This window comes from Coregonus clupeaformis, unplaced genomic scaffold (assembly GCF_020615455.1).
Source record: "Coregonus clupeaformis isolate EN_2021a unplaced genomic scaffold, ASM2061545v1 scaf1745, whole genome shotgun sequence".
NCBI lineage: Eukaryota > Metazoa > Chordata > Actinopteri > Salmoniformes > Salmonidae > Coregonus > Coregonus clupeaformis.
Genome location: NW_025535199.1, coordinates 1 through 22,449, shown reverse-complemented (window position 1 = coordinate 22,449; position 22,449 = coordinate 1). Strand labels below are relative to the sequence as shown.

The 22,449-nt window shown below is 43.0% G+C and overlaps 1 protein-coding gene across 1 annotated transcript in view; it reads right to left on the bottom strand.

The window, feature by feature from the left end:
- LOC121547198 (sodium/hydrogen exchanger 9B2) overlaps positions 1 to 21,117 on the bottom strand; it is a 29,477-nt gene extending 8,360 nt beyond the window's left edge. Inside the window, 8 exon segments of the mRNA XM_041858342.2 lie at positions 6,572 to 6,699; positions 7,063 to 7,205; positions 9,260 to 9,430; positions 10,159 to 10,238; positions 10,240 to 10,355; positions 11,648 to 11,922; positions 20,745 to 20,794; positions 21,038 to 21,117. Coding sequence (XP_041714276.2) covers positions 6,572 to 6,699; positions 7,063 to 7,205; positions 9,260 to 9,430; positions 10,159 to 10,238; positions 10,240 to 10,355; positions 11,648 to 11,755 — 746 coding nt within the window. The 5' untranslated portion in view covers positions 11,756 to 11,922; positions 20,745 to 20,794; positions 21,038 to 21,117.
- Positions 21,118 to 22,449: the final 1,332 nt, after the last annotated feature.

The window sequence follows — 22,449 nt, the reverse complement described above, 5'->3', positions numbered from 1 at the left end:
CTTGGCACACCTGTATTTGGGGAGTTTCTCCCATTCTTCTTTGCAGATCCTCTCAAGCTCTGTCAGGTTGGATGGGGAGCGTCGCTGCACAGCTATTTTCAGGTCTCTTCAGAGATGTTTGATCTGGTTCAAGTCCTGGCTCAGGCTGGGCCACTCAAGGACATTCAGAGACTTGTCCCGATGCCACTCATGCGTTGTCTTGGCTGTGTGCTTAGGGTCATTGTCCTGTTGGAAGACGAACCTTCACCCCAGTCGGAGGTCCTGAGCGCTCTGGAGCAGGTTTTCATCAAGGATCTCACTGTACATTGCTCCATTCATCTTTCCCTCAATCCTGACTATTCTCCAAGTCCCTGCCGCTGAAAAACATCCTTACAGCATGATGCTGCCACCACCATGCTTCACCGTAGGGATGGTGCCAGGTTTCCTCCAGGCATGACGGTTGGCATTCAGGACAAAAGAGTTCAATCTTGTTTCAAATAGTCAGAGTCTTTAGGTGCATTTTGGCAAACTCCAAGCGGGCTGTCATTTGCCTTTTACTGAGGAGTGGCTTTTGTCTGGCCACTCTACCATAAAGGTCTGATTGGTGGAGTGCTGCGGAGATGGTTGTCCTTCTGGAAGGCTCTCCCATCTCCACAGAGGAACTCTGGAGCTCTGTCAGACTGACCATTGGGTTCTTGGTCACCTCCCTGACCAAGGCCCTTCTCCCCCGATTGCTCAGTTTGGCCAAGTGACAAGCTCTAGGAAGAGTCTTGGTGGTTCCAAACTTCTTCCATTTAAGAATGGAGGCCAATGTGTTCTTGGAGACCATCAATGCTGCAGACATTTTTTGGTACCCTTCCCCAAATCTGTGCCTCGACACAATCCTGTCTCGGAGCTCTACGGACAATTCCTTCGACCTCATGGCTTGGTTTTTTGCTCTGACATGCATTGTCAACTGTGGGACCTTATATAGACAGGTGTATGCCTTTCCAAATTATGTCCAGTCAATTGAATTGACCACAGGTGGACTCCAATGAAGTTGTAGAAACATCTCAAGGATGATCAATGGAAACAGGATGCACCTGAGCTCAATTTCGAGTCTCATAGCAAAGGGTCTGAATATTGATGTAAATAAGGTATTTAAGTTTTTATTTTTTATAAATGTGCAATCTAAAACCCTTTTTTCACTTTGTCATGATGGGGTACTGTGTTGATGAGGAAAAACCTTCATTTTAGAATAAGGATGTAACGTAACAAAATGTGGAAAAATACTTTCCAAATGCACTATATGAATACTGATCATAATACACTGCTCAAAAAAATAAAGGGAACACTAAAATAACACATCCTAGATCTGAATGAATGAAGTCATCTTATTAAATACTTTTTTCTTTACATAGTTGAATGTGCTGACAACAAAATCACACAAAAATGTAAAATGGAAATCAAATGTATCAACCCATGGAGGTCTGGATTTGGAGTCACCCTCAAAATTAAAGTGGAAAACCACACTACAGGCTGATCCAACTTTGATGTACAGTGGGGGAAAAAAGTATTTAGTCAGCCACCAATTGTGCAAGTTCTCCCACTTAAAAAGATGAGAGAGGCCTGTAATTTTCATCATAGGTACACGTCAACTATGACAGACAAATTGAGAATTTTTTTTCCAGAAAATCACATTGTAGGATTTAATGAATTTATTAGCAAATTATGGTGGAAAATAAGTATTTGGTCACCTACAAACAAGTAAGATTTCTGGCTCTCACAGACCTGTAACTTCTTCTTTAAGAGGCTCCTCTGTCCTCCACTCGTTACCTGTATTAATGGCACCTGTTTGAACTTGTTATCAGTGTAAAAGACACCTGTCCACAACCTCAAACAGTCACACTCCAAACTCCACTATGGCCAAGACCAAAGAGCTGTCAAAGGACACCAGAAACAAAATTGTAGACCTGCACCAGGCTGGGGAAGACTGAATCTGCAATAGGTAAGCAGCTTGGTTTGAAGAAATCAACTGTGGGAGCAATTATTAGGAAATGGAAGACATACAAGACCACTGATAATCTCCCTCGATCTGGGGCTCCACGCAATATCTCACCCCGTGGGTCAAAATGATCACAAGATCCCAGAACCACACGGGGGGACCTAGTGAATGACCTGCAGAGAGCTGGGACCAAAGTAACAAAGCCTATCATCAGTAACACACTACGCCGCCAGGGACTCAAATCCTGCAGTGCCAGACGTGTCCCCCCTGCTTAAGCCAGTACATGTCCAGGCCCGTCTGAAGTTTACTAGAGTGCATTTGGATGATCCAGAAGAGGATTGGGAGAATGTCATATGGTCAGATGAAACCAAAATAGAACTTTTGGTAAAAACTCAACTCGTCGTGTTTGGAGGACAAAGAATGCTGAGTTGCATCCAAAGAACACCATTCCTACTGTGAAGCATGGGGGTGGAAACATCATGCTTTGGGGCTGTTTTTCTGCAAAGGGACCAGGACGACTGATCTGTGTAAAGGAAAGAATGAATGGGGCCATGTATCGTGAGATTTTGAGTGAAAACCTCCTTCCATCAGCAAGGGCATTGAAGATGAAACGTGGCTGGGTCTTTCAGCATGACAATGATCCCAAACACACCGCCCGGGCAACGAAGGAGTGGCTTCGTAAGAAGCATTTCAAGGTCCTGGAGTGGCCTAGCCAGTCTCCAGATCTCAACCCCATAGAAAATCTTTGGAGGGAGTTGAAAGTCCGTGTTGCCCAGCGACAGCCCCAAAACATCACTGCTCTAGAGGAGATCTGCATGGAGGAATGGGCCAAAATACCAGCAACAGTGTGTGAAAACCTTGTGAAGACTTACAGCAAACATTTGACCTGTGTCATTGCCAACAAAGGGTATATAACAAAGTATTGAGAAACTTTTGTTATTGACCAAATACTTATTTTCCACCATAATTTGCAAATAAATTCATTAAAAATCCTACACTGTGATTTTCTGGATTTTCTTTCTCATTTTGTCTGTCATAGTTGACGTGTACCTGTGATGAAAATTACAGGCCTCTCTCATCTTTTTAAGTGGGAGAACTTGCACAATTGGTGGCTGACTAAATACATTTTTTCCCCACTGTAATGTCCTTAAAACAAGTCAAAATGAGGCTCAGTAGTGTGTGTGGCCTCCATGTGCCTGTATGACCTCCCTACAACGCCTGGGCATGCTCCTGATGAGGTGGCGGATGGTCTCCTGAGGGATCTCCTCCCAGACCTGGACTAAAGCATCCGCCAACTCCTGGACAGTCTGTGGTGCAACGTGGCGTTGGTGGATGGAGCGACATGATGTCCCAGATGTGCTCAATTGGATTCAGGTCTGGGGAACGGGCGGGCCAGTCCATAGCATCAATGCCTTCCTCTTGCAGGAACTGCTGACACACTCCAGCCACATGAGGTCTAGCATTGTCTTGCATTAGGAGGAACCCAGGGCCAACCGCTGAGGATCTCATCTCGGTACCTAATGGCAGTCAGGCTACCTCTGGCGAGCACATGGAGGGCTGTGCGGCCCCCCCCAAAGAAATGCCACCCCACACCATGACCCACCACCAAACCGGTCATGCTGGAGGATGTTGCAGGCAGCAGAACGTTCTCCACGGCGTCTCCAGACTCTGTCATGTCTGTCACATGCTCAGTGTGAACCTGCTTTCATCTGTGAAGAGCACAGGGCGCCAGTGGCGAATTTGCCAATCTTGGTGTTCTCTGGCAAATGCCGAACGTCCTGCCCAGTGTTGGGCTGTAAGCACAACCCCCACCTGTGGACGTCGGGCCCTCATACCACCCTCATGGAGTCTGTTTCTGACCGTTTGAGCAGACACATGCACATTTGTGGCCTGCTGGAGGTTATTTTGCAGGGCTCTGGCAGTGCTCCTCCTGCTCCTCCTTGCACAAAGGCGGAGGTAGCAGTCCTGCTGCTGGGTTGTTGCCCTCCTACGGCCTCCTCCACGTCTCCTGATGTACTGGCCTGTCTCCTGGTAGCGCCTCCATGCTCTGGACACTACGCTGACAGACACAGCAAACCTTCTTGCCACAGCTCGCATTGATGTGCCATCCTGGATGAGCTGCACTACCTGAGCCACTTGTGTGGGTTGTAGACTCCGTCTCATGCTACCACTAGAGTGAAAGCACCGCCAGCATTCAAAAGTGACCAAAACATCAACCAGGAAGCATAGGAACTGAGAAGTGGTCTGTGGTCACCACCTGCAAAACCAGTCCTTTATTGGGGGTGTCTTGCTAATTGCCTATAATTTCCACCTGTTGTCTATTCCATTTGCACAACAGCATGTGAAATGTATTGTCAATCAGTGTTGTTTCCTAAGTGGACAGTTTGATTTCACAGAAGTGTGATTGACTTGGAGTTACATTGTGTTGTTTAAGTGTTCCCTTTATTTTTTTGAGCAGTGTATTATATGAACATTTAGCAGATGGCCAGTACAAACCTACAAGAGAGGAGACATACTATGAGGGTTCATCATATAATATGGCCCTGTAGAAGATGCTTTCAAAGGCCAGGTTATTGTAAAAGCACTTTGTGTCAACTGCTGATGTAAAAAGGGCTTTACATAAACATAATGCATTTGATTGATTTGAAGACATCACAAACCTAAAAGAGATAGGGGAGGGGAGATGGGGGATAATACAATGAGTCTAGACAAAGTGTTTAATGATGCAGCTTTACTAATAGGGGATTAGTTTGAGATATACACTATATATAAAAAAGTATGTGGACACCCCTTCAAATGAGTGGATTTGGCTATTTCAGCCGCACCCGTTGCTGATATAGGTGTATAAAATCGAGCACACAGCCATGGAATCTCCATAGACAAACATTGGCAGTTGAATGGCGTTACTCAAGAGCTGTGACTGTTAACGTGGAACCGTCATAGGATGCCACCTTTCCAACAAGTCAGTTCGTCAAATTTCTGCCCTGCTAGAGCTGCCCCGGTCAACTGTAAGTGCTGTTATTGTGACATGGAAACGTCTAGGCTCAGCCGTGAATGGTAGGCCACACAAGCTCACAGAACAGGGCCGCCGAGTGCTGAAAAAATCATCTGTCCTCGATTGCAACACTCACTACCGAGTTCCAAACTGCCTCTGGAAGCAACGTCAGCACAAGAACTGTTCATCGGGAGCTTCATGAAATGGGTTTCCATGGCCGAGCAGCCGCAAACAAGCCTAAGATCACCATGCGCAATGCCAAGCGTTGGCTGGAGTGGTGTAAATCTCGTCGCCATTGGACTCTGGAGCAGTGGAAACGTATTCTCTGGAGTGATGAATTACGCTTCACCATCTGGCAGTCCGACGGACGAATCTGGGTTTGGAGGAAGCCAGGAGAACGCTACCTGGCCGAATAAATAGTGCTAACTGTAAAGTTTGGTGGAGGAGGAATAATGGTCAGGCACTGGTTTTCATGGTTTGGGCTAGGCCCCTTAGTTCCAGTAAAGGGAAATCTTAACGCTATAGCATACAATGATATTCTAGACGATTCTATGCTTTCCTGTTTCAGAATGACAATGCCCCCGTGCACAAAGCGAGGTCATACAGAAATTGTTTGTCGAGATCGGTGTGGAAGAACTTGACTGACCTGCACAGAGCCCTGACCTCAACACCATCAAACACCTTTAGGATGAATTGGAACACTGACTCCGAGCCAGGCCTAATCGCCCAACCTCACTAATGCTCCTGTGGCTGAATGGAAGCAAGTTCCCGTAGCAATGTTCCAACATCTAGTTGAAAGCCTTCCCAGAAGAGTGGAGGCTGTTATAGCAGCAAAGGGGAGACCAACTCCATATTAATGCCCATGATTTTGGAATGAGATATTCGACGAGCAGGTGTCCACATACTTTTGATCATGTAGTGTATTTAGAGGGATGGATGAATAGAACGATGGACAGATCAGAGTGAGAGACAGCAAGAGTGGAGAGGACGAGAGAGCAAGAGTGGAGAGGACGAGAGAGAGAGCAAGAGGAGGAGAGAAATAGAGAAGACAGAGATAGAAAGCAAAAGACAGGGATAGAGCAAGAAAGAGAGAGGAGAGAGAGAGAGAAAGACAGAGAGAGCAAGGGGGCTAAGAATCATAGGATGAAATTAAAATGTATAAAGGCAGGGTCTCCAAACCTGTTCCTGGAGGGCTACCCTCCTGTAGGATTTCGTTCCAACCCCAGTTGTAACTAACCTGGTTCAGCTTATCAACCAGCTAATTATTAGAATCAGGTGCGCTAGATTAAGGTTTGAGTGCAAACCTTATAGTACGGTAGCTCTCCAGGAACAGGGTTGGAGAGCCCTGATATAAAGGATACTTCAAGTGTTCACGGGGAGTTACAGTAGCTGCCAAATACTCTACACCTGTCTTATTGGAATGCAAGCGGTGTTAGGTAGCCCTTTAGTTTTACAAATGCATCGGGAGGCTGCAGAATACTGTCTCTCTAAGTGGGATTTAGAAGTAGAAGTCTCAGAGAGGACGACAGAGAGACAGAGAGCGAGAGAGACAGAGAGAGACAACGAGAGAGGGAGAAGAGAGAGACAACGAGACAGAGAGAAAGAGAGTTTACCCTAGGATGAATCCCCATATCCAGGGCAGGCCCATGAGGAAGTGGGAGACGATGGCGATGGTGCATGCCTCGATGATGCAGGGTCCCATTCCCACACGTATACACACCATACTAAGCTTCTTCAGAGCCTGGGAACACATACATGTACACACACACACATTAAAAGGAAAAATCATTAGTCAAGTTTTGAAGATAAAGGACTTTCAAGAAGCAAAGTGTCACTTGCTACATCATCATGTTGATGAGTTTTGCATCATGATGATGTGGCAAGTGACACTTTGCTTCTTGAAAGTTCTGAAAACTTGACTGCTGAAATGCAAAACATTTTGGGACTGTATCAACAGTGGACTAATTTAAAAAACATACACATACTGTTTTTTAGTGAATTTTTCCTTTAACACAGGTTATCACAGGAATATAAATAATAAAGACAAGTACTAAACACTAAAAGCATTGGCCTATTTAGAGAGATTAGTGTTTGATTGACATACTGAGCCATCCAATCCCAGGCCTGCTCGGGCCAGGATGACAGCGAGGGCAATGTTCCTCAGGGCGGCGGACCATCGGAAGTCGATGTACACGGCATCCGTTACCACGGGGATATTACGCAGCAGGAAGCCCGTCAATAGCATACCTGTAGAGAATGACAGAGAACAATGATACTTTATCATACTATTATATTAAAGTTAATACTTTTATAAACAACCTTGGTGTTATTCTTTGGACTTTCACTCACAGCAAGAGGGGCAAAAAAACGATGTATTGCTGTATTGTTCTGAAGACAATCTTGTCTTTATAAAAAGGAGAGTTAAAACAGAGAACTTGAGGCTAAGATATCATTCCCATCTTCACATTGGTTAAATGCCAAGAAATACACTTTCTCCGACACATTCTTTGTTCTGATAGTCTGGGAACTGCGTATTATTTCAATTGGTTTAAGATATCAAAGGCTTCTAGGCATAGGATCCTTTTGAGAGTAAAGAAAAAACCTTTCCAAGTAGGAATAGTGCAAACTGAAGAGAGACATGCATGTGGTCCTCTGTAGCTCAGCTGGTAGAGCACGGCGCTTGTATGTTCCCATACTGTTCGTTGCATATTATACAGTGGAGTCTTTAATCTACTGTATGAAAGTGAATTGCCTTTGAAGTTCAGAAAGATCAATGTGGTCCTGTGTGGTTTAGTTGGTAAGAGAGTGGCATTAGCCAACGCCAGGGTTGTGGATTTGATTCCCGCTGGTGGTATACTAAACCGCATGCACTCACAGTCACTGTGCTGTAAGCCGCTTTGGATATAAGTGTCTGCTTAATAGCATATTATCAATAAAGTACACAACAATTGCATCCCATCTGGGACGCAAGCAATGAATACTGTCTGAGCAGGGAGGAACTAGTTAACAGGCATAAGAATATGGGACCGACTGTCTGTTAGCCTAAATACCTTTAAGGCTGTAACAAAGCTTGGCTGAAATGAAATTCCTGCTTTGTTCCGTTTTAATCCTGCGTCCCCAGGCAACGCAGGCCAAAGAAGTCTGTTCAGTTCAAACAACGAAACGGGGACTTTGAACTGGGAAACAGAGTTCCTCTGGGTTTAAAAAAAGGAAAACAGGTGTTGGAGAGACATGAACTATCCAAAGTTTTGAAATCAAAGATCTACATCCAACAATCAGTTTTTGGTTCAGACTTTACTTCTGACCTATGGAGTGGGATCTATCGGATAGACACTACGCTAACGATCAAAGTTTCGAAATCAAAGACCCACCAAAAGACTTTTTTATTATCTACAATCTCCTTTCTGGACTGTTGAAAGTGAGGAGTAGGTTGTGAATCTGAACGTCTGACTTCTATCTTTTTGTGGGCTGAGTGAGTGGCCACTGTCTTATTATATGGGTCTGTGCAAACTATAGGTCTTGTCATGTGGTTACCAGCATCAAGAGAGACTTTGGTTAAAGGTGCGCCGTATCTCAACCAAGTCTCTATTGTATGGTGAGAAATGCAAATACTCCCTATCAGTCTAAGTCAACAAGGGTGTTCATTTGGTTAGAAATGGACCAGCTCGTAGAGCATGGCGCTTGCAACGCCAGGGTTGTGGGTTCGTTTCCCACGGGGGGCCAGTATGAAAAATGTATGCACTCACTAACTGTAAGTCGCTCTGGATAAGAGCGTCTGCTAAATGACTAAAATGTAAATACTACACGTGAAGTAGCAATGTTGGCAAAGCCAGCCAGAATAATAAGGGACTGTTTGTCCATCCATGTTACATGCAGGTGAAACAGTCACATTTTACATGTATAGTAAAGAGTAGTAGTGAGGGGACAAGCAAGTGCATGCATGCTAAATCTAGTGAGTGGGTGTGTTTAATCTGAATGTGTGCTTATTATAGTAAGTAGATGGGTGTGTGTTCTATCTACTATATCAGCAGATATAGTACCAGCAGCCAGCCACCACTTCCATATCAAAGACAAAGAAAAGGATGGTGTCTCTCTGACTGTTACCAAGGAACATGTAGGGCATGTAACACCCTGAAGATGCCATTTTGTCTCACTCTCAACAAGTCAAATGAGGTACAGGTTACCGAAAATAACCTGTTATATGCTGCACATACATATGCCGTCACAGACCCCATCACCTACAACACATACACGCAAACACATATACACCCACACACGCTCTCTCTATTCGCATTACCTACCCAGGAGCGGGGGAAAGGGAGGCAGTTTGGGCAGCCGTATGAGGCCCACCAGTTTGCCCCCGGTGACGGAGCAGATGAAGAGCACGGTGATGCCAAACAGGTTCCCCCTCGGCAGACACTCCTCCTCTGTGATGGACCAGACCACGCCAAACAGCACTAATGCAATGACAACTGGGAGGGAGGAGAGGTCAGAGGTTAGAAGTCAGTACATGGCCAGTTAGCAGTTTGTCTTTTACTTTTACCTGCCAAATAAAATAAAAAATGTGATCAAAAAAGATTGCATGTGCTGTACTAGATTTGGTTTGCAAGGTACAGTGGTCTCAAAAGTCTACTACTAAGCCTAAATGTTAACTTGTACATTTCAGTATATCAGGGACACTGGGTAGGGCTTTAGTCCATCTGTATATCTTCTCCATTTGTGCTATATAAATGCCTCTGGGTACAACTGTGGCACTGTTCAACAGCGTGCGCTGGATAAAGAGAAGCAATTCTAGAGTACCTTTGTTCCCTTTATTGAGACACACACACTGGTTCTACAAACTCAATCCTAACATATTACTCCACTCTCTCTCTCTCTCTCTCTCTCTCTCTCTCCATTTTCTCACTCGCCCAAGCACAAAAACGCTACAAGATGCCAATCCTGATCCCATAGCAATGTCACCAAGGTAACATCACTACGGTAGCATTAGCCCCCCTGGTGCCCGGAATTAAATAAAACACAGACCACAATGGCATTATCAGCGCATTGTAGCATTATGAGGTTCATGACATTAGGCCACTCTAGTATTAGGCCTATATTGTATCTCTATTCTGGTGTCGATAGAAGTATAATTCAATTTCTATGGGCACCAGCATAGAGACACAATACTAGAGTGGCCTATTTCTATGCTGGTGCCCACCCTTGGTGATGAGGGAGGCCAGGAGGCCTCGGGGCGGGCAGGGGCATGCCCGGCGGAGCCTGCCACAGCAGATGACCGGGGTCGGTGTTGGTGCCCGCATCCACCACCGGGTTACGGGGGATAAAGTAGGTCTCCTCCGTGACCTGGGGGGTGGAGCTCCGTCTCACCACCACCTGAATCTGGTTCACACCCAGGAACTACCGGGGGGAAGACATAGAGGAAAGGGGTTTTAGTTCAATATGAAAATGTGTTAGTAGCCATACTTTTTAATTAAACTTTCTTACTACATAAATGCCATTTCAATACAAGCTTCTGAAAAAGTTTTTTTTGACTTGACAAAGGGACACTTCGATGTTTTTGTACACTTGCTTTCAAAAAGCATCCTCGACTCCATCGTACTCTAACCCCAGTTAAAAGGTGCAATACGCAGAAATTGCTCCGCCATTTCCTGGTTGCTAAAGTTTGAATAATTCGCTTAATTTCAGTTTATGTAACAAAACAAGCAATGTATAGTGTAGAGAATCATTGTACCATTTAAAACTGCTGTGAAATATATTTTTAATAACCAAAAATATATTGTATTTTCAGATGTTTGAAGCTAGTGTACAAAACCAAAAGTAAAAGAGGCAACAAAAAAAACTTTACGGAAGCATAGAAATAGTGCACATAGAACAGATCTTGCTTTCAATGAGAATGACTGATCTATAACTCACATTTCTATGTGAATTTGGACGGGTCGCCCAAAAAGTTGCATATTGTAGCTTTAACTTCTTGAGTTGAAATGATAGCAATCTTTCAAGAGAGACTGATTGTGGTGTCAGGAACTTGTTTTGGGTAGCCTAGCCCAACACTTGAAGGTTGATAAGAATGGTACTGGAGCCAATGCCAATGCTACTGGCTTTTTTACCTCCATTTCTTTGTCACACCTATGTTAAGTGGTTGTCATTGTTGACAGAGAAGTTAGTCATGCTAACAAGACACTACTGTGTTCCAACTAAGTAATAGTTCTCATGCGTATCATAAAGAGTAGATATGGACTTTTACTACAAAGAGTGTGCCACAATGAGAACAGTCAGTGTCATGAAAAAGGCTGTTGTTCCAACTTACAGAAATACCACTCTCTGTGGAAAAAGAGGCTGGCAAAAAATCATGAGCAAATCTCCTGGTAGGGTACATCTCAAGGTATGTTTCAAATGACCTAACAAAACTAAATGTCAGCATGATGATTTTACTTTTGTTTTCCCGTAAATAATTTACCCCATAAATGCATAGTGCCAAATAAGAGTGCACAGTACACTGCCAATACGAAATGTAAACTAATGCCTTCAAAACTGATTCCAGATCAATATGTGTGGAATCATTCAACCAAAATGACTATTATGCCGAAGCTTCCGGTCAGCCATTTCTCATAGCTTCAGCAATTCAGTACCATTAAATTATGTAAAGGCTATCTATTAGCATTTTGGCTAAACCACTAGATATACTATACCTCTGCATGGTTTGTTACTGGCGAGGCTCCGGGACTGTGTTCTAGGTCCAGCAAGGGAGAAGGTGAAGGTGTAGGCGGCTTCAACTTGGGCTGGTCGTCCTCCATCATGGCATCTAGTACAGTTCACTTTCTCCTCCTCACTTTTTCTCTAACCTCACAGCAAACCCGGTGGAGGGGTGGGGTTGGCCATCGGTGCACTGCTGCTCTGCTCTTCTCCTGTTGTATCCCAAGGTCTGACTCTGTCCAGCACTACCTCCCATTCAGTGGGTCGTCACCTGTTTATCAGTCAAAGGCAGTGAGAGTGAGTGTTTGCTTGGTGGAACTGGCCAGAGAGGCATTTGAGGCAAACATGGCTGTAGAGATATGAGGTGAAAACCAACCAAGTGCAGAAGCAATCAAAGGTGAAGGTAAACAGTACTATGAAAGAGATTATAAAGAAAGACAGAGGTTTTCAATGTTCAGCATTCTGCTACCAGTATGGAATGAGACTGGGAGTAAGGGAATCAATGCATGAATGCAGAATCTCGTCATTAACTTCATATAGAAATCATACTATGTTATTAGCTACATTGTCACCACTCTCCTTCTCCTATGATAAAGCCATGAAATATAATGGCATTTCACTTACAGTAGTGTCCATTATATCTGAGACAAGCTGAAGTTGGATTGCTTTCCATCCACAGTTTTTATGCGAGTAAAGTCATACTGTATAAAAATAAATTGTGACAGCTGTGATGGAAATAGGAAGTGTTATAAATGCCGACAGATCATTTGTTCGTTCAACATGGTCGAAATGGCGGTGGAAACGCCTTTATGCACAAATATTGATACAGTATAATAACCATCATATCGAAGTAAACTTGGGAGTCGTGATGATATGGTGTGTGGTCCTCCCACTACAACTCGGGAAACCATGCAGTTTATTAGGCTACAGATGAAACAAGTTATGATGAACTTCACAGGGTGGTGACAGTGCACGGTGATGAGCTTCATGCTGCTTTCCAATAAATATCTAGGGTCTTATTCTGGTGACATGATGATCGGTGCTTGACTGCCGTTTGACAAATACTCACTCTTCAATAATAACTTCATCATGTAGACTAGCCTACCCGCGCGCAATATTTTCTTTCATAGGATAGCCAGAGCCAAAGTCATTATTATCCATCGGTGATTGGTTGAGCCTTATTTGAAGGCGTGACATCACTGAGCCCTGACCAAAACAATGGTGGACAATCTCTCTCCCATCGGATCTAAAACTTGGTAACAAGTGACAACCTTAAAACCAGTAGTAACGACCAACTTCAATGACAGTTATCTTAAAATTAAAAAGACATATCTAATATTCCTGCACCCCAATAACATTGTCTCCGAGGAGGGCTTGTTAGCTAGCTACAAGGTTTGAGTCACCTCAGCCATTTTATTATAAAACAGCTCAGCTAACAACGCTAGCTAGCCTATGTCTAGACTGAGGAGCTCATGAGCATATACTAGACATGTCACATAGGCTTCAGGAGCCAGCTGGTTAGATATGATTCCACCATGGGCAACAACAACTGGCTACTAGTTAGTTTTCACCAAAATATGTTCAACTCATAACTAGTTTATCCTTTATCCAGTGACCACCGCATTTAGAAGGACAGCTACTGACTGAAATGTAGCATGCTGGCTCACACTGGCCAGGCAGAAGCCATCTCGCTAGTTAACAGTTAGCTAATCGTGGACGCCAAACGAAGACACTAGCTAGACTCTGAAACTCACGGGCTACAATAGCTAACTGGTTAGACATGATAACAACATGGGCAACAACTCATAGTTAGTTTAGCCACTTACAACTGCATTTAGGAGGCTAACTAAATTACTGAAATGTAGCTAGCTCACTGGCCAGGCAGTAGCCATTACTAGCCAACTAATAGATTTCCTATAGATGGGTTAAGCCGGGTGGACACTACACGACTTTCAAAATCCTAACATCGCTAAGCTTTTCACATTAAACTACCATCTTTCCTGTAGTTTATTTTATTTTAGTGTTACCAACATAGTGATGCACACACTGAATGATGTGGCACAGACGGTGGTCACACACTACAAGATTCTTCACTTGGTTGTGAGGATTCTCGATACCACGCTGTCTTGTGAAAACAATGATGTGATTAGATTTAACGTACGAGCTGTGGCTCAAAGCAGCATCATAAACGTTCAGTCAGACATTCACGCTTGCCATAGAGTTGAACTATCTAGCCAACATTTTGAATTGAATAACATTGCTTGTGAACTTCAGATCTGTAACGATTTGCTTTGGTAAAGGCAAGTACAAACGCATACTTGTAGTAGTCATCGCTCCTGCACGAGATGCGTCATCATCTCACTGGCTTCTTCTCTGGCGAGCTCTCATTGGCTATTGCTGATCACCGTTCTCAAAACTTGTCGTTGCACATCTCACAGTACAAGAGCATTGCAGATTTTGTGCCGATAAAATCAAACATGTTTGAAAATATCAGGACGTCTGGGACTGCTCAAAGATGAGATCGGTAGCCTTCAGATTGCGTCTCTGACCCGCTCACATTAAATGAGCGTCGTAACGACATGGGGATTTTGTCTCTGATCTCCAAATCGTGTGGTGCACTCCCGGCTTCAGCTGATAACGTCACGAAAATGATGCGCACGCTTCCTTGGGGCAGAAGTCAACCTGTTGTTGTGGTTCTGGATAGCAAGAATTACCAGAAACTGCCATGTGGGGAATCACAAGTGGCTTGTTTCAGCTTGTTTCATCTTGTTATTGATACCATGTCTTGTTTTTAGGTGTTTTGACTGACTTCATGTCAATGCTAATATGGCTGAAATTCAAATAGCTAGCTAACCAACAATTTTAACGATGTATTTGAGAGACAAGTGCTCATTGTGCAAATGTATTTATTTTCAAAAAACATTGGAGATGAAATATAGCTTACATGTTGTCAACAATCTAAGCCAACCCTGTCTGTTTTGCCCAATAGTTGCGCACACCTCGGTTTTGTTGCAAAAACCAACAACCCATCTATTCTTTGATGAGTTTGTGGAAAGGTAAAAGCGCATCTGTGTAACATCACACACACAAGAAGGCTCAACCAATCACTACGCAACTCAAGAATATTGACTTCTCCTCCAGCTATCCTACAAAAGGAAATGTTGCTACCCGCACTGTATCTGCGAACGTTGGCTAGAGCGCATGTGCCAAGACCAGAGTGGGCACATTTGCTATTTAGGCCTAATGCAACAGTTTGTGACAAAACTATTGGTAGAGTTTAAAATGCAATGGAAACACATTGAACTTTAGATTTTTAATCGGTACATGAAGACTTAAGTGAAAAAGTATACTGAACAAAAATATACACGCAACATGCAACTATTTCAACGATTTTACTGAATTACAGTTCATATAAGTAAATAAGTCAATTGAAATAAATTAATTAGGCCCTAATCTATGGATTTCACATGACTGGGAATACAGATATGCATCTGTTGGTCACAGATACCTTTAAAAAAAGGGCGTGGATCAGAAAACCAGTCAGTATCTGGTATGACCACCATTTGCCTCATGCAGCGACACATCTCCTTCGCATAAAGCTGATCATGCTGTTCACTGTGGCCTGTGAGAATATTGTCCCACTCCTTTTCAATGGCTGTGTAAAGTTGCTGGATATTGGCGGGATTGGAACACGCTATCGTACACATCGATCCAGAGCATCCCAAACATGCTCAATGGGTGACATGTCTGGTGAGTATGCAGGCCATGGAAGAACTGGGACATTTTCAGCTTCCAGGAATTGTGTACAAATCCTTGCGACATGGGGCCGTGCATTATCAGTGCTGAAACATGAGGTGATGGCGGCAGAGGAATGGCACAACAATGGGCCTCAGGATCTCATCACGGTATCTCTGTGCATTCAAATTGCCATCGATAAAATGCAATTGTGTTTGTTGTCCGTAGCTTATGCCTGCCCACACGGAGCACTCTGTTTACAATGTTAACATCAGCAAACCACTCGCCCACACCGACCCCATACACGTCTGCGGTTGTGAGGCCAGTTTGACGTACTGCCAAATTGTCTAAAACGCAGCCGTTGGAGGCAGCTTACGGTAGAGAAATTAACATTTAATTATCTGGCAACAGTTCTGGTGGACACTCTTGCAGTCAGCATGCCAACTGTGCACTCCCTCAAAACTTGAGACATCTGTGGCATTGTGTTGTGACAAAACTGCACATTTTAGAGTGGCCTTTATTGTCCCCAGCACAAGATGCACCTGTGTAATGATCATGTTGTTAAATCATCTTCTTGATATGCCACACCTGTCAGGTGGATGGATTATCTTGGCAAAGGAGAAATGCTCACTAACAGGGATGTAAACAAATTAGTGCTCAAGATTTTAGAGCTTTCCGTGCTTATGGAACATTTCTGGGATCTTTTATTTCAACTCATGAAACAAGGGACCAACACTTTACATGTTGTGTTTATATTTTTGTTCAGATTCTATAACGTTAGCTTATGTGAGTTACTTTGCCTGACCTCACTGAGTACGGTTACATGCACACAATAATATGATTATTGTGGATCGTCAGATTAATATAATAGTTTGTTTAAAACGTTTACATGCTTTGCAAGAAGAATGACTTCCCTAATAATAATTTTACATGGACACATTTGATGGGACTGAAATAAATGCAGAAAATCGCAAATCAAAATAAACGTTCTACCAAAGCGATCATGTTATTTTTGCGAAGTCTATTTGATTTCGGACATATAAAATGCGTTATGTGACAAAACATTTAAATGCATACTTTCAGATTTTCCTAACTCACTTCACTCTCCCATACAAGCTGAGATTTGCACTTGTACATTTACATGAACACTAATAATTAGATATTCAACAGATTATGGCATTAGTCATGTAAACACCTTACTTTACTTATCTTAAATCGGCGTAACGTCAAAATCGAAGTAAGCATACATCGATTAAATCACCGGGTTTTCTGAGCTAACTTTGGAATGATTAGGACATGTAAATAACTTCATCGGTGTTCCAGCACTGTATTTGATCTGTGCATGTGCCAGCACCGGTAGCTCAAGTGTCCCTCTTACGTACTACTTCCAGACCGCGCATGCGTCCGTGTGCACCATCACGCACAAGTTGATTTTGTCCACCCACACCAGACGTGATCAGACACAGGTTGAAATATCAAACAAACTCTGAACCAATTATATTAATTTGGGGACAGGTCGAAAAGCATTAAAAACATTTATGGCAATTTAGCTAGCTAGCTTGCTGTTGCTAATTAATTTGTCCTGGGATATAAACATTGGGTTGTTATTTTACCTGAAATGCAGAAGGTCCTCTACTCCGACAATTAATCCAGAGATAAAACGGTAAAAGTTTGTTTTCTAGTAATCTCTCCTCCTTCAGGCTTCTTCTTCTTCTTTGGACTTTATATGGCGGTTGGCAACCAACTTTATGGTGCATTACCACAACCAACTGGACTGGAGCGTAGTCCTCAGTTCATCTTTCGATCACCCACGTGGGTAGATGCTCCTAAAAACCAATGTAGAGATGGGTGAGGCAGGACTTGCAGCGCGTTGAGCATCACAAATAGAACTGAGTTCTATTTTAGCGCCTGGCCACGCAGACACTCGTTGACGCGTGCGAGCAGTGTGGGTGCAATGATTGAATAACATGTATGTGTACATTTATTTTGCAACGCTCACGCACGCGACGCGTGCGGTGTGGTCAGCATGTTATGCACGAGTGAAGTGAGTTCGGAAAAACTTAAAGTATGCATCTTAGAAATCGTATTCACATACAAACTTTATATGCCTGAACTCAGAATCACAAATGTTTGGCAAAACTAACATGGTCACTGTGGTAGAACGTTTATTTTGATTGCCGATTTTCTGCATTTATTTAAGTCCCATCAGGTAGCCTGATTTCAGATGTGTCGATGTGCACTGCTCAAAAAATAAAGGAACACTAAAATAACACATCCTAGATCTGAATGAATGAAATAATCTTATTCAATACTTTTTCTTTACATAGTTGAATGTGCTGACAACAAAATCACACAAAAATTATCAATGGAAATCAAATTTATCAACCCATGGAGGTCTGGATTTGGAGTCACCCTCAAAATTAAAGTGGAAAACCACACTACAGGCTGATCCAACTTTGATGTAATGTCCTTTAAACAAGTCAAAATGAGGCTCAGTAGTGTGTGTGGCCTCCACGTGCCTGTATGACCTCCCTACAACGCCTGGGCATGCTCCTGATGAGGTGGCGGATGGTCTCCTGAGGGATCTCCTCCCAGACCTGGATTAAAGCATCCGCCAACTCCTGGACAGTCTGTGGTGCAACGTGGCGTTTGTGGATGGAGCGAGACATCATGTCCCAGATGTGCTCAATTGGATTCAGGTCTGGGGAACGGGCGGTCCATAGCATTAATGCCTTCCTCTTGCAGGAACTGCTGACACACTCCAGCCACATGAGGTCTAGCATTGTCTTGCATTAGGAGGAACCCAGGGCCAACTGCACCAGCATATGGTCTCACAAGGGGTCTGAGGATCTCATCTCGGTACCTAATGGCAGTCAGGCTACCTCTGGCGAGCACATGGAGGGCTGTGCGGCCCCCCAAAGAAATGCCACCCCACACCATCGACTGACCCACTGCCGAACCGGTCATGCTGGAGGATGTTGCAGGCAGCAGAACGTTCTCCACGGGGCGTCTCCAGACTCTGTCACGTCTGTCACGTGCTCTGAACCTGCTTTCATCTGTGAAGAGCACAGGCGCCAGTGGCAAATTTGCCAATCTTGGTGTTCTCTGGCAAATGCCAAACGTCCTGCACGGTGTTGGGCTGTAAGCACAACTCCCCCACCTGTGAACGTCGGGCCCTCATACCACCCTCATGGAGTCTGTTTCTGACCGTTTGAGCAGACACATGCACATTTGTGTCCTGCTGGAGGTCATTTTGCAGGGCTCTGGCAGTGCTCCTCCTGCTCCTCCTTGCACAAAGGCGGAGGTAGCAGTCCTGCTGCTGGGTTGTTGCCCTCCTACGGCCTCCTCCACGTCTCCTGATGTACCTGGCCTGTCTCCCAGTAGCGCCTCCATGCTCTGGACACTACGCTGACAGACACAGCAAACCTTCTTGCCACAGCTCGCATTGATGTGCCATCCTGGATGAGCTGCACTACCTGAGCCACTTGTGTGGGTTGTAGACTCCGGCTCATGCTACCACTAGAGTGAAAGCACCGCCAGCATTCAAAAGTGACCAAAACATTAGCCAGGAAGCATAGGAACTGGGAGAAGTGGTCTGTGGTCACCACCTGCAAACCAGTCCTTTATTGGGGGTGTCTTGCTAATTGCCTATAATTTCCACCTGTTGTCTATTCCATTTTGCACAACAGCATGTGAAATGTATTGTCAATCAGTGTTGCTTCCTAAGTGGACAGTTTGATTTCACAGAAGTGTGATTGACTTGGAGTTACATTGTGTTGTTTAAGTGTTCCCTTTATTTTTTTGAGCAGTGTATTATATTGGGGATAACTTAGTGAGATCTGACCTGCCCCCTGAGCCCACTCAGACACTCTTGACACCCATTCCAAATGGGAACTACAAATGTGGATCATGCGCACAGTGCAATAGCACTACAAAAACATCCTTCTTCTGACACACACATACAGGTCGAAAAATCCATTAGGGGTATCATCTCTTGCAAGACAAAGGGAGTCAAATCAGGTGTAAGAACACTGACTATCCAGTAGCAGCTCACTTTGTTGAAGCCAACCATCCCATCTCCTCCCTCAAATATGCTGGCATTGAGCATGTTGCTCTACCAAGGAGAGGAGGTAACATCGAGATCCTACTACTACAGAGGGAGGCCTACTAGATATCCTATTTAAAAACATTGACCCCTAGTGGTCTGAATATTGACTTTGATCTCAGGCCCTTCTTATGAACAATTATATTTTCTATGAACAAGTCTTTCTAAATGAATATATTATTTCTACAACTTATCCGCATACACACAATATGTTCCCCCTGTTGATGATGCTTATTATGCATTATGGTTGAACTAAAAGATTACATTTAACAAAAAAATTAATTAAATTGGAAACATTAAAATATATATATGTGAAATTAAATTAAACAATAATGTATGTTGATGCTAATCTTATGCTAATGCTAACAATAGCCTTATATATTCAATGCTGTAAACTATTGTCTTAACAGTTTCACTCAATTCATTCTAATCAACATAATAATTATGACACACCCCTCACTATTGTCATTGGTTGCACTAATTGCAGTTTTGTCTACATAACCTGGTTCAAGCGTTCATGACATAACCCTGAAGAAGGCACGTTGATGGTTTACTCAATAAATTACTGAGAGTTTATACATAGTGTGCGACTCTCTTTGTTTTTATAGATAATTAGAAGTCATTCTTCTAGAAAAGCATGTCAACGTTTTAAACGAACTATTATATTATCTGACTATCCACAATAATCATGTGTGCATTTAACCGTGCTCAAGTCGCGCACGTCAAAGCTGCGAAGTTACCACACAAACTCATTGCAAAGCAGCCATCAGGCTAGTGAAAATGATAACCAGTGCCGCCACAAATATGACCAGCAACGTTGTTTATGCCAGAAAGCAACGCTGACCGACGTTAGTTAATCCAATGTTGAAGAGGCAAACACTAATGAATGCTAGGTTTAGCGCAAGACCATATGGCACCTTTTGGAACCTGGCTACTTTAGCTAGCTAACGTTATTCGCAAAACTGTGGCATATGGTCTCGCGCATTAGCAATAAGCTAGCTAGTTGGCTTCATTATCGTATCTTTACATTGACATTATTCATATCGACGGCTTTAAAAATGTATTTATTCCTGTAGAATCTTAAACATAACGAACTAACACTATGGCTAGCTAACTATTATTATGCCCCAGCTGTCTAAAAACGAACTGAATTACCGCGTGCAAACCTTTAGAAAAATTGCTACCAACTGACTTAGAAGTTGTTTTATATATCACACCATAAAGTAGTCTCGACAATGACTGTTGTTACTCACCTCAAAACGCAATAACTGCCATGCCCACTTATGAACTGTCTGTGTGCCTGCTAGCGGATTCCACAGATGGAAACAAGTGGGAATCAGGAGGATTAGTGATGTCCACTCCTGCACGGAGTTGCTACAGTACATGATGATGATGATGGGCAGGATCGATGACAAGACCATCCACATGAGATCAGTGTGCATTATTACAGTAGCACACAGGTTTTAATTCTGGACTTTGACTACTACAGGCTACAAGGCTAAGCAAGAAAAAAAAAATTACATCATTTTCAAAAAAAAAAACATACATAGCAATAGTAGTTAGGCCTATTGATCGGATCCGTGTACTGTTTGTTCAATCAATATCCGAATTTAAACAACGAAAACGGATAATAATTTCCACTGCATTAAATCATTTTTCTAACCTCATCACACAAAATTGTATTCCAGGAACAGAGATGCATGGGAGAGCAGCAGCTGCAACAGGATAGATACACACGTTGGGAGCGTGGCTTAACATGACCACGCCTCCGAGGATGGTACAACTGTACGACAAATGATTTGCATGATACTTATTCTGCCACTCTGTGGTACCCGACCTGCTAACACTGAAGCTAGTAAAACTATTCTTGAATGGTTGTGTATAAAATCTCCAGAATTACCTATGTTTACCTTTGATGATGTTAAATGGCATTATGCTTATCCTTGTAATTCCGATCATAACTATTTTATTAACATTATTATTCTCTTGCCCAAATATTATATTCACAAATGTAAATGGGGTAAAGAATTACCCTTATTTTGTAGTTACAATTGTATAAATCCATCAAACTTGTGAAACTAAAAAAGTTGAGGAAATTATTAGAAGTCATGTCTCTGAATGTCTATTAATGTCTCATTGCCTTGTCACATATAAATAGTGTCCTGAATTCTTCTTATTTTTTTGTGAAGGGGGGTCACCTGGTGTTTTATTATTTTATTTTTTCATTGTATTCACAGGAATGTCCCTGTATTGATGTGTAATATTGTTATTATTGTTGCAATAAAAAAAAAATAAATAAAAGTAGCTAGAATAAAACTGTCGCTTTATACTTACGTCACTGTTTGTTTACCCCCTGAAATTAGTTAGCTGGCTAGCAGATAAATTAATACTCCAGATCTAATTCGCTAGTCTTAGATATGGTGCATAACGTAAACAAGTGTTAGCTAGCGACTTACTGTGAATGAAGTGTTTCGAACAGAAATGCATCAAGTTCTCTTCAGATGAGAAGGGATCACTCCCAAAGATTGATACCCTGGTCAATGTGGATCCAACATCTTCCCTATACATGTCTGCCTGTACTGTGGCGCAAGGCACCATCTCCTCCCCAATCTTTTTTGGGCATCCTCATCCATACTCTGCCAGTGATTGGGTATTCCCTTTGCCTGCAAAAATAATGATGCTACACCAAAAAAATCAGCAATGTTAAGATAACTATTTAAAGTCAACCAAGTTTAAAATATAAAGTATATCCAGCACATCACTAACACCCTCATTTAACTAATTGCTTGGTTTAAATTGTAGGCCAAGAATAGTTAAACATAGTGTTTGCTCCAGGGCAGCAATAAAAATGTGCACAGAGTGTAGTACCCTGGGACAGAATCACTCACGTCTGTTATTTTAGAATGAGCTTCATATGTTACAATGAGCTGACAATTCTGCGTGTGATAGAGAATAACA